Source organism: Anneissia japonica, unplaced genomic scaffold (genome assembly GCF_011630105.1).
Source record: "Anneissia japonica isolate Jap-2015-1 unplaced genomic scaffold, ASM1163010v1 scaffold288215_len76312_cov106, whole genome shotgun sequence".
Classification (NCBI taxonomy): Eukaryota; Metazoa; Echinodermata; class Crinoidea; order Comatulida; family Comatulidae; genus Anneissia; species Anneissia japonica.
This window is the reverse complement of record NW_022696211.1, coordinates 41,042-53,233: the sequence shown is the minus strand read 5'-3', so window position 1 is coordinate 53,233 and position 12,192 is coordinate 41,042. Positions and strand designations below refer to the sequence as shown.

Here is a 12,192-nt window from a genome sequence, read left to right as displayed (position 1 = left end):
TAATAATCAAGGAATTCATCAAACCAAATACCCAGGTATTTATAGCCCGAAACTATGTCAATATTAAAATTACAACATTCAAACTTTTTGCTAGATTTTTCCCTGCTTTTAGTACGAAAATGAACGATTTGTGTCTTGGCTTCGTTCAAGCTGATTCGCCACCTTTTACATCAAGCCGAGACACAATGTAACATTTTTTGGAGAGAGTTTTCATTTTCAGCAAGTATAACAATATCATCGGCGTACATTAATAAGTCAATATTTATATCAGGTAATGGAATACCACAATTCAGTTGTTTTAAATCATCAACAATGCAGTTTATAAATATGTTAAAAAGTACAGGGGACAATAAGCAACCCTGTTTTACGCCTATTTCCACATCAAACCAATTTGTCATTTGACCATTAACATTGACAGCACATTGAACATGATCATATAAACTTGTGATGCATCTGTAAAAAGGCCCGTGGATGCCAATACTTCGTAATTTATACCACAAACAGTCACGATTTACACGGTCAAATGCTTTTTTGGCATCAATAAAGCAAGCAAAAGTATCTTTTTTGCAGAGCTTTCGGTTCTGTATAATTGATGAAAGAGTATATAAATGATCAAGACAACTTCGGTTTTTCCGAAAACCGTTTTGCTCTTCATTAATAATATTATTTCTTTCAATCAGTAAGCCGTTTACGAATAACATCACAATATAGTTTATACACCACAGATAAAAGCGTTATACCTCTGTAACTCATTGGTTCCCTTGGGTCATAATTTCCAGATTTGGGAATTGGGGTAATCACACCAAATTTCCATCTAGAAGGACACATGCCATAAGAAAAGCAACAGTTAAACATGGCATGAAGAATGGTTGCTGCTGTATCATTCTTCAGAAGTTCAGTAACAATACCATTAATACCTGCAGCCTTATTCAACTTTGCCCGACCAATTGCATCCACAACTTCAATAAACTCAATAGGATTATTTCATGTAGTTGCAGTGTAGTCGTTATCAGATGGGTTAGCTTCAAGATCATTTAACTTAGCTTTTATATTTGAGAGGAAAACATCATCAAAATCTATAGAGTTATTTTGAAATAATGATTCAAATTCATTACCCCATTTGCTCAAGACGTGATCTCTATTTTCGGTAATTTCACCGGAATCTGTTACTGTTTCCATTGGGATAGTAATATTTTGTTTACAGCTATTTACACCGATTTTACTAATCTCTTTCCAAAAAGAATTCTGATTACTACTTAATAAATCATCAATGTTTTTTATTTTATTAAATTGAAATTGTCGTTTAGCTTTTCTGACTGCTTTATCAAATTGTTTCTGCGCTATTTTATATTGTTCAAATAAAGTATTGAGCATTTGGGGTATTTTACATCTCAACCAAGATTTTTGTTTACGACAAACATCTTCCCAGATTATTTGAAGTGATTGATTCCACCACGGTTTGGGTGAATGTCTCATGTAATTACCACTCTTTCTCTTGTTTTTCCTTTTAAAGCTATTTTCAACGGCAGATTTAATAAATGTTTCAAACTTGTCATACGAACAATCAACTTCACTTTGATTTCCATGATTTAGGTTTATTTCATTAATCAGATCGTTTGCTTTAGAGATATTGTAATCGTCCATAAGAAAAGTGGAAGGAATTTCCCGCAGATCAAATAATTTAGCAAGACTCTTTAAATCAGAATTTTGTTCGAAAGAGTGGTTAGTGTTACATGAGAATCTATCACCAATTTCAAACACCCAAGATAATAGCGAATGATCAGATAATGTGCCATTCGCAATTATATTGAATTTCCGGATAAAGTCGTGAACCAGTGAGACTTCAAAGCTACAATATAATGAGTACTCATCGTAGGCAACTAAGCAGTAATCTACAACCGATTTTCCTTTAGTTGATACGCATGTAAAGTTATCCGTTACGTCATCATTTCTACCATTTAGACAACACATATTGGCACTTAGACAAAAGTCAATAAAAGGTTTACCCTGTGAATTTGTACGGAAATCAATAACATTTCGAGGTTTAACATCGTCTACGCCCTCGATAAAATCCAGGTCATCACCTATTCTAGCATTGAAATCACCACAGATCTGTAGAGCACCTTTATCCTTAAATGTGTAAAAATCTGAAATTAATGCATCAAAAAATTCTTCAGCATTACCACCACGACATGAATTTTCTGGCGGGAGGTAGCAACAACATACAAAAAAGCAATTATTTTGGTTTTTATTACATAACTTCAGCCATAAAATGCCATCAAAATTACTTTTTACAATTTTAACAGAAAATGAGCTCAAAATATGTTTATTAATAAGGATACCAATTCCACCAGACCCCTTTTTTGCTCTATAATGAATCGATGATCTATTGTGACCATACCATCTATAATTAGGAATATTTATAACATCCTTTCCTTTCAAATGAGATTCTACAATACACATAATATCAAAGTCACATTTTACAATGATATCTCTTTGAATATGATTACTTTCAACCCAACCCCCAATGTTCCAACATCCTATACGCAATGATTGACGACAACCGGCGTTGTTTTAATCATGAATGCCACTGTCCTCTGTGTACAACTTGTTGTCAATAAACAGCTTACCGCGTCTGAAAACTGTCTTTTTGCCGGCTTTGTATGCGGCTTCAGCTACTGATTTCAGTCTAATGCGTTCCTTTCTGTCAGATTCAATTTCATCAGATTTTATATAATAAGCAACGTCATCTAGCTTCCTCTTTGCTTTAATTATAGAGTCTTTCTCCGGAAATGATAATACCTTAAATATAATAGGTCTATGTTGTTTTTTATTTTGAGTCTGTCTACCAGTACGGTGAGCGACTTCAACTTTAATATCTAGACCTAATTTCTCTCTCAGGATATTATGCACAATCTGTTCTGGTGCTTCGTCTGCTTTTTCTGGACCATAATTGCATAAAAGTAAATTATGGCGACGAGAATACCTTTCTAATTTTTTCCCAGATTCCCGTAAATCTCTCAGATCGTTACTATGTTGATCAACCTGTTTTACTAACGAGGAATGTTGATCTTCTATGGCCGACATATTTTTTCTATGTCCGACGTGCGGGCCGACTGGAATTCAATTAATGCACCAACATTCCTTTCATATTCAGCCAACTTAGCTTCTAATACGTCTTGTCGTTTTTGAAGATTAACAATACTATCACGTAAGGAACTTTGTCCATCTAGTAAGGATTTTAATGAACTTCTTACAAAACATTCAAACTCGGGCACAGTAGGCCTACTCACGTTATCCGGTTGCTGATCACCATCTTCTTTTCCCGGCTTAGCCTTGCCCTTTCCCCTCAACTCCATCGGCTGTATGGGTGGCCCCATAATAGCCTCAAAACTCGCCAAATGTGGTATATGTAACAAAATACTTCGTATGAAAAAGTTACAATAAGACAGTACTTTACGTTAATAAAGGCCGATGGCAGAGATTAAACAGGATATTTAAAGAAAATTTTACAGCAATGTATAGATAAAATTCAGTACGTGTTATTCGATTCGAAGACATTGCGAAAGATATTTCACAAATATCTTTTTTTGCTGTGTTTACATTAATTAACGAAAAACAATTTTTTTTGTTTTTATAAAAAGATATGTAAATCAAACCGGTCACAAGGCAAATTAGTACATAATCTTTTCATTCATTAAATTCATCACTGGATGAATCATCATATTCATGTAAGTCATCTTCCTCTTCATCTAGCTCTTCTTCATCTTCCTCCTCTTCTTCCTGATCCTCCTCTTCTTGCTCCACTTCTTCTACCATTCGATGACCAAACAAATGTTCATATTTGTTCAATAAATTTTTGAATTCTTCTAATCTTTTTACAAGTACTGCATATTCATAAGTCCCAGATGTTTCTTTTGACAGTTGTGTGTAGCAATGAAGTTCTTTTTCTTTGTAATATGATAAGACAGTTCTCATTTCTTCATCAATCATTTTAATTTCTTCTACTGCCCTATTTTTTTAAGTCAGATTTAATGATGTCACGCTTAACAGAAAAGGGTATGTTGGTTCCCACCTGTTCCTGTAAGAAATCCAGTGATGAATTTAATGAATGAAAAGATTATGTACTAATTTGCCTTGTGACCAGTTTGATTTACATATCTTTTTATAAAAACTAAAAAATTTGTTTTTCGTTAATTAATGTAAACACAGCAAAAAAAGATCTTTTTACAAGTACTGCATATTCATAAGTCCCAGATGTTTCTTTTGACAGTTGTGTGTAGCAATGAAGTTCTTTTTCTTTGTAATATGATAAGACAGTTCTCATTTCTTCATCAATCATTTTAATTTCTTCTACTGCCCTATTTTTTAAGTCAGATTTATTGATGTCACGCTTAACAGAAAAGGGTATGTTGGTTCCCACCTGTTCCTGTAAGAAATAAAGAAAATTAAATATTATTAATGATGGCAACAACAAGAACAAAAATAAATAAATGCCACTTGGTGATGTGGCTATACTTAAAAAAAAGGAATTAAGATATGATTAAGAAATTAAGAAAGTGGCACATGAGCAAGAAATTTAGCTTTTAATTGAGACGTTATAATTTCCAAACCAAGATTTGTTTGGTCCTTGGGAAAGGTGCTTAATGTGTATTGCTTCACTCAACCAAGGAAAGGAAAAACCAACAGTAGTTGCACACGACAGCATTAAGTGAATGCACTGAAAGTGAGCAAAGATGGTAGCACATCGCGCATAAATGTCAAAGTTTAAATACACAAAATTACAATAAAAAAAATGTATATACCCTACAATGAAAAAAGTATAGAGTGTTAAGAGCAGGCATTAAAATTGGTCGGAGGGCCAAAGTACAATTTTTTTATTCAACTCCAATGTTTTTCATTCAAACTTTGATGTTTCAGTGTGCTTCCAAAAACCTTCATACGCTGTTTTATGATCACTTTATGCTCACTTTTACTGTTAATTTTCACAGATGATCGGTACCGGGCTGCAAGAATCAAGTTTTTTTTCTAGCCAAAAATGGTTTGCAAACATAGAGTTTGTAATTTATTTTCGCGGACCGCAAAAAAAAATTACTGGCGGGCTGTATGCGGCACAATCAATAAAATAAAGAAAACAATATCAACATTACTGTATTAATGTAGGTAACTATCTTATATATAGGGAGGTGAATCTCTCCATCTGGGTCTGACACATCTGCAAACAATAGCTTTTCAGTCACTACAGCATTATTATCTGCTAACCTCTTTCTCAATATCCGACTTGTCCTGTTAATTTGCACACATATTCTCTTTGCAACAGCTTGGCCATCTGTAAATTGTAAAATCATACAACAATTGCAAATAGTAATAGCTGTAAAATTTAGATCACAAATTACACTAAATAATAGTATTGGACTACTTTAGTGTTTTTCGTGTGTATTCACAGTCAGTACCCATTTTTAAACTACATCATTGGACCATGTAAATTCATTGAGTCAACACTGAATGTGTCATCCCAATGTAATCATTGTCAGCACTAGTCAATGCATAATCATTGTCATTACCAAAGTACTTCTTCTTCAATCCCAGAAAAAATCTTCGTTCTTGTGCGACATTCAACATTTTGTGGAGTGAATTGGCCTTAAATTTGGCGGCATAGGATTGCTGAGCATCCTTGTACTGCTCTTCCTGTTTTGACCATCTAGTCTGGATCCCTCTGGATCTTTCTATGTTAGAAACACATTTCTCGATCCTATAATTTTAAAAACACATAATAAAACAATAAAACAACTGAAGCTTGAATTAGTATTGAAGCAGTTTAAACAGCTAAGGGCCCCATGAAATCAGCTCTCCATAAATAAAGGTACATAATTTTATTAGATTATTAACCCGAATTATTATTTAATTACGGTAACGTTTACCCTTGAGAGCCAAAGCTTTATTAATAGTTATTGCTTGCTAACAGGATCCAAAATACTATGATGATAAAAATGATTGAAATACTTTCTATTATTTTTCTCATTTTTCAAATCCAGGAATCATGTAATCTATTTTAAAATAAACAATTTTTGCTCAATTTCATAACTTTTATGTTACTTAAAAAGAAGCAATTTCATTTTGAATTTTCCCTTAGACTGCCACCGCTGCTCTCACTGCTGCTGTTCTCTGCCTCCTTGATGGTTGGGTACTAAAAAGGTATTGACGCCTTGGCCTGCTTGTACAACCACCTCCAAGATCTTTAATCACATAATGCAGTCGCTGTCGATAGACTTTTGGCTGATATGGTGCCATCTGTTTGGTAACATACAAAAATACAAATCTTAATGAAATTAACAAAACAATTTCTCTTCAACACCGCTATACGGCATAATTTAGATGGAGGTCTATCATCGCTGGCACTTGCTCACCAATCAATGTACCATATAATATTCCAGCCTTTGTCCTCGCCTTTCTGAAGCCAAGCCATCTTAATATCACTAATAAGACGTGATGTTTCGCACTACCTAACATGTTATCCTGCCGAATATTAAGTATCTTCCCAAATACTTAAGAAAATAGGGATTCGGGTATTATGTGGGAATGTACTAAGTATTTGGTACGACAACACGTCAGATAGGGCAAACATCGCTATGATATTTTTCCTGACCCAAACTCATATCCAAATTAAAATTCTTCTGGGACATTTCGCCCATTTTGCAAGGAAGAACAACATCAATTTATAATGTCAAATGAATAATTCTTGTAATTGTAATTAATGAAATAAAATATCTTATTATTTTATAATTATATCACTTATACTTTTTATTGCATTAAATGAGTATAAAAAAAAAGCAGCAGTCGCCCTATTTGACAAATCAGGCACCTATGGGTAGGTCCACTTTGGCCACAAACAAGCTTGGATATGACATTCACCTAGACTAACAGAGATTCCTTTTTTAACACGCCTATTTTAGTATTCAATTTAAAATTACAGGCTAGGCCCAGGCCTTATTAGGAAAGGTTTCTGGTCGTTTCGGCCCTGGGTCGATCCGGCCTAGGTCGATTCGGCCGGGTCGTTTCGGCCCTACCCGGGTTAGAAGTGGTCGCGCCATATTGTTTGTAAGCATTTCGATTGCAATTAATAACAGCCGTAGTATCATGGAGCGCCAAGTACGCCCATGGTCTATTTGAGTTCTGTATTTTTAAAGAGCTTTTTTGTGCGTTTTAGTATGATTTATTTTGTCTTTTTTTACGATCCTTGACTATACATAATACTTTTTCTTTTTTGTATTTTTCAGTATGATTATTATTACAATTGTTATTGTTTCAGAAATTTTAATTAGTTTGAGTATAATTTTACAGTATGTGGTTATTCAAAAACAATGTTCTTTTTTCTTGCAGTTCCCAGTACTGAAAAGTCAAGTGTACAAGACAGTAAAATTATATTATCAATTTCTTAAAATGATCCTTTGAAATAAAGGTTTTTGTGTTTTGTTGAGTTATTTTAATTGTTAAATCAAATATATCTGAATTTCATATGTTTGTTTTCGCGGCTAGTAATTTCATTTGTCAACAAAGGAAGATTCTAAAAAAAAAAATCTTTTCAGAACTAGGCCTATCTACGTTGTCCCGTCAGCATTAATTCAACATGCAAACCTTCAAACAATATTTCATCATTATCATCATTTTAGAATTTACAAAGACAACAGTACAATGTTTTTTTGGATTGGTGGCGTACTAACTGTACACGTACAGTTATCTATCCACTCGTATAAAATCCTGTTTTCTTTAAGTGAATCTGATTAAAATCGTTGATCGTGACATAAGTTCTTATTGATAAGGTTTTGTGAGTATTTACCAATCTTAAATTTTGCTTTTGGATGTTCCTGGCGCCTGATTGAAGGCAGTTTGTCGAGTAGCCCAAGGCTCAACACAGCTTTGTTTTAGCGCCAAAGAAATACCCAGACAAGGACGATCAGTAACACCCCATTGATTACCCTAACAACAAGCCAAGTGGACTGTCGCTGAGGATACACTCCAATAAGCACAAATTCAGTAGCGATTGTTCGCGAACCGCTTGTCGCCATGGCGACAACGAATCGTAGTAATGAACAAAATGTTAAGCCTGTCTTTATTAAAGACGACGATATTAGGAAAAAGGAAGAGGAATATCTAAAAGAGGAAGATATTTACTTCGTATTGAATACAGTTATGAACTGTGATCACCTTGTCGGTTTACAGAAAGTTAAAAACTTATGGCGAGTTTATATCGATGATCACAGCGAACGTGTGAAGGTCATAACATCAGGACTTAACATAAGAGGTAAGCATGTGAACGTACATGACGTAAATCCTTACCTCAGCGGAGAAATATCTACTAGAATTCTATTAAAGGACATACCATTATCTGTACGAAACCAAGAAATAACAGATGCCCTAAGAAAGTTAGGTTGTAATATCTTGGGAGAAGTGCAATACGTCAAATTCAGAATAAAAGGTAAACTGTCCCGATTTCTAAACGGCGACCGCGCTGTTTTTGTAGAACCATTCAAAGACAGTTTGCCAAGATTCTTAAAGATAAACAACTTTAACGCCAGAATATTTCACAAAGATCAGAAAGACGCAAATAAATGCTTTGAATGTGGACTACCCGGGCATAGAGCCAATGGTTGTCCAAAAAAGCTAGAGAAAATAAAATGCCACACTTGTAACAGAACTGGTCACATGGCAAGAAATTGCAAAGAGATGATTCAGCTAGATGACAACACACCAACATCCTTGAATGACAAAGCAAGTTCCGAAACCGATCTTAATATTTCGGACAGTGATGAAGAGGATAACGACGTACAGGAAGAAGAACACACAGTAGAGCACAATGATAGTGATAAAGCATACCCAGATAAAGAGTCATCAACGGATAAATCGAGAGACGTGATCGAAATTATCGAACACCTTCTTAATAAACCTGCCAATCCCGGAAACGCTCAGGATTCCGTCGAGTTAGATGAAAAGGTTCAACAAATAATGCAGGAAGCTATTGAAAGGGTAAAGTCTATCAACCACGAAGGGAACACAGATATAGACAAACAACCTTTCAAGTTAACGAAAAAAGACAGGAAGAAATTAAAGAAGCGTGAGAAGAAAACAAAAAAGGATGAACAGGAAAATAAGCATGCTGAAAAAGCAGGCAAGAGCATAAGAGGAATGAGACCGATAACGGACTTTGCTACAGCAGGGATTCCAGAAGCGGTTATTGCTCAAGACAATCACGTTGAAAGTGCTTCTGTCGCCAGACAAAACTTTGCCGGATCGAAAAGAAACATAATAACTCACAGTGGTGAAAAGAATGCAGAGAAAAAAGAGAAGAAATCTGACTCTGTAAGTTAAAGTATGTTATTGGCTTTATTGTCAGTCATGACAGAAGCGACTTACAATTATTCTCTTTTTGTAAATAATATTTTATTGAGAAAAAAAAACCAGATAATTATATTTTTAAAAAAAATTTAAATGAAAAGAAAATTAAATAAAAATCCTCTACATCTAATCTCATTGAATGTGAGAGGTCTCAGGAACACATATAAGATTAGAAAAATATATAAATGGTTTGATGATCAAAAGGCCGATATTGTTTTATTGCAGGAAACACACTTTGATAAAAAAAAAATCCATAAGTGTATATGACAAGTTTTGGAAGGGGGAAATGTTCCATAGTTTCGGAACAAGCAAAAGTAGAGGCGTCTCAATACTAATTAAGCCAGATTTAGACATAACTGACATTAAAAGCAAATACATAGATGATGGGGGCAGAATACTTATCATGAGTCTTAAATATAATAAAAACATGTTTAATCTTATAAACGTTTATGCTCCAAACAACTATAAAGAAAGGACACTATTCTTTAAAAAACTTGAAAAGAAAATTAATTCTCTTTGTAAAGAAAAAGACGAGTATATTTTAATGGGAGGCGATTTTAATTATATTTTACAACATAAGTTAGATCAAAGAAACAGCATAAATAATTATGATAGTTCACCACTCGCCTTGAAGAATTGTATGTATAAACATAAACTCGTCGATATATGGAGAAACCGTCGACATATGGAGAAACTGCAACAAAGATAAATCTCAATTTACATGGAGGCGAAAAAATACATACAGACGGTTAGACTTTTGGAGTGTATCTAGCGCCCTCCAAAATCACGGTGAAATAGTTCAAACAGACATTAGGCCATCAATTTTCTCCGATCATCAAGCAATCTCGCTTAAACTCCGTAATTACCAAGAGAAAAGAGGACCTGGAACTTGGAAGTTTAATAACAGTTTTTTAAATGATGAAGATTATACTAAAAATATAATAAATATTATTGAAAATATAAAAAATAATGAATTTAATCTTACGCCGGATTTATTATGGGAATACTTAAAAACTAGAATCAAAGATTTCTCAAGACTAAATGTATGGAAATTATCTGCAACCAATCTATGTGAATATTGTAATATTACTGAAAATGAAGAGCAAGATGTGTATAAGAGACAGGATGTCCCCTTTCAGCCTTGCTATTTGTTTTAGTAGTAGAATTAATGGCAATTAATATACGAAACAACGAATTGTGTAAAGGTATTGATCTACCATCATTTCATGAAACAGAGAATGTAAAAATAGCTCAATTAGCTGATGATACTGTGTTATTTGCAAAAGATGAAATAAGCATAAGCAATTTCTTTAAAGAAATCGAATTATTTTGTAGTGTTTCAGGTCTGAAACTTAATAAAACCAAAACCAAAGGTATGTGGATTGGTTGTAATAAAAACAAATCAAATGATACATGTGGGATTACTTTTATTAAGGAACCAGTAAAGTTTCTAGGAATTTTCATCGGTTATGACAAGAAAATATGTAACACAAAAAACTGGGATGATAAAGTGTTAAATTTAGAACAAGTTTTAAAACTATGGGAAAAAAGAAAGCTATCCTTCTTCGGAAGGATTAGAGTAATCAAAACACTTGCTCTTGCTAAACTTGTGTATAATGCAAGCATTATGGAAATGCCAGAATTAATTATTCCCAAGGTAAACAAAATTATATATAAATTCTTGTGGAATGGAAAAAAAGAAAAAATAAAAAGAAACACGATCATCCAAGAGCTAAACAAAGGAGGTCTAAATATGATAGACATTAATTCAATGCTAGACTCACTCAAGTTAGGTTGGGTCAAACGACTTTTAAGTCCAGATCCCGGTAAATGGAAGTGCATTCCATGTTTTTATATGTACCCAGTAAAGTATACATTAGGTATAACCGACATAAATTTAGATAAGCATTTATCGCTAAATAAAATGCCAGTTTTTTATAGGAAGTTGCTTCTTACTTGCTCACGATTTAATAATATGCATGCAAAACAGCCACAATGCATCTGTGAAATAAAGACTTTGGGAAAATAAAAACATAAAAATAAATAACAAATCTGTTTTCTGCAAAACATGGGTAGACTCACACATTAAAACCATATCAGATATTATTGTTGATAATAGATTTTAAAAACTGGGTGAAATTATCCCTCAGCTTTTAAAAACAGAAAATGGTATGATAGAATACATGGTGTTAATGAATGCAATTCCAAAAAACTGGAAAAAGATTGTAGCACACCAACCTTTTTGTTTAGTGCACAGAAATGTTCAAATTATTGATACACCTTCCATAAGTAAACTAAAAGTTAAAGATTTTTATGTGTCATTTATAAATGGAAAATATATTATACAAAATGCTCAAAAAAGGTGGGAAATGGAGTTACAAATGGATGCAATAGACTGGGACCTATGTTGGAAGAGTAAAATAAATTCAATGTTACATATAAAAAAAATTGCACAGTTCAATTTTAAATTTTTACATAGACCTACAAAACATAGACTAAATGTATGGAAATTATCTGCAACCAATCTATGTGAGTATTGTAATATTACTGAAAATGAAGAGCACATGCTATTTAAATGCAAATATATAGAAGCATGTTGGACGAAATTACACACTACGATGCGATCATGTTTTAAAATCTATGATAACTTACAATGGAACAAAATCGTTATTGGAAGCTATAGCGATAGAGTCAACGAAATGATTTCAATATTGACGTTTTGTATTTATAAAGTTAAAATAATGAATAGATTATGTTTGAGGACAAAATGTCCTTGGGTGATGTTTTTATCTGAACTAA

General features: G+C 33.4%; 1 protein-coding gene across 1 annotated transcript; it reads left to right on the top strand.

Moving 5' to 3' along the window:
- Window positions 1-8,064: 8,064 nt before the first annotated feature.
- LOC117101745 lies at window positions 8,065-9,366 on the top strand. The gene has a single exon (XM_033241784.1). It carries the CDS (start codon window positions 8,065-8,067, stop codon window positions 9,364-9,366), a length of 1,302 nt encoding a protein of 433 aa, XP_033097675.1.
- Window positions 9,367-12,192: the final 2,826 nt, after the last annotated feature.

Coding starts and splice junctions, on each gene's coding strand:
- LOC117101745 (XM_033241784.1), top strand. CDS start 8,065: ATGGCGACAACGAATCGTAGTAATGAACAAAATGTTAAGCCTGTCTTT.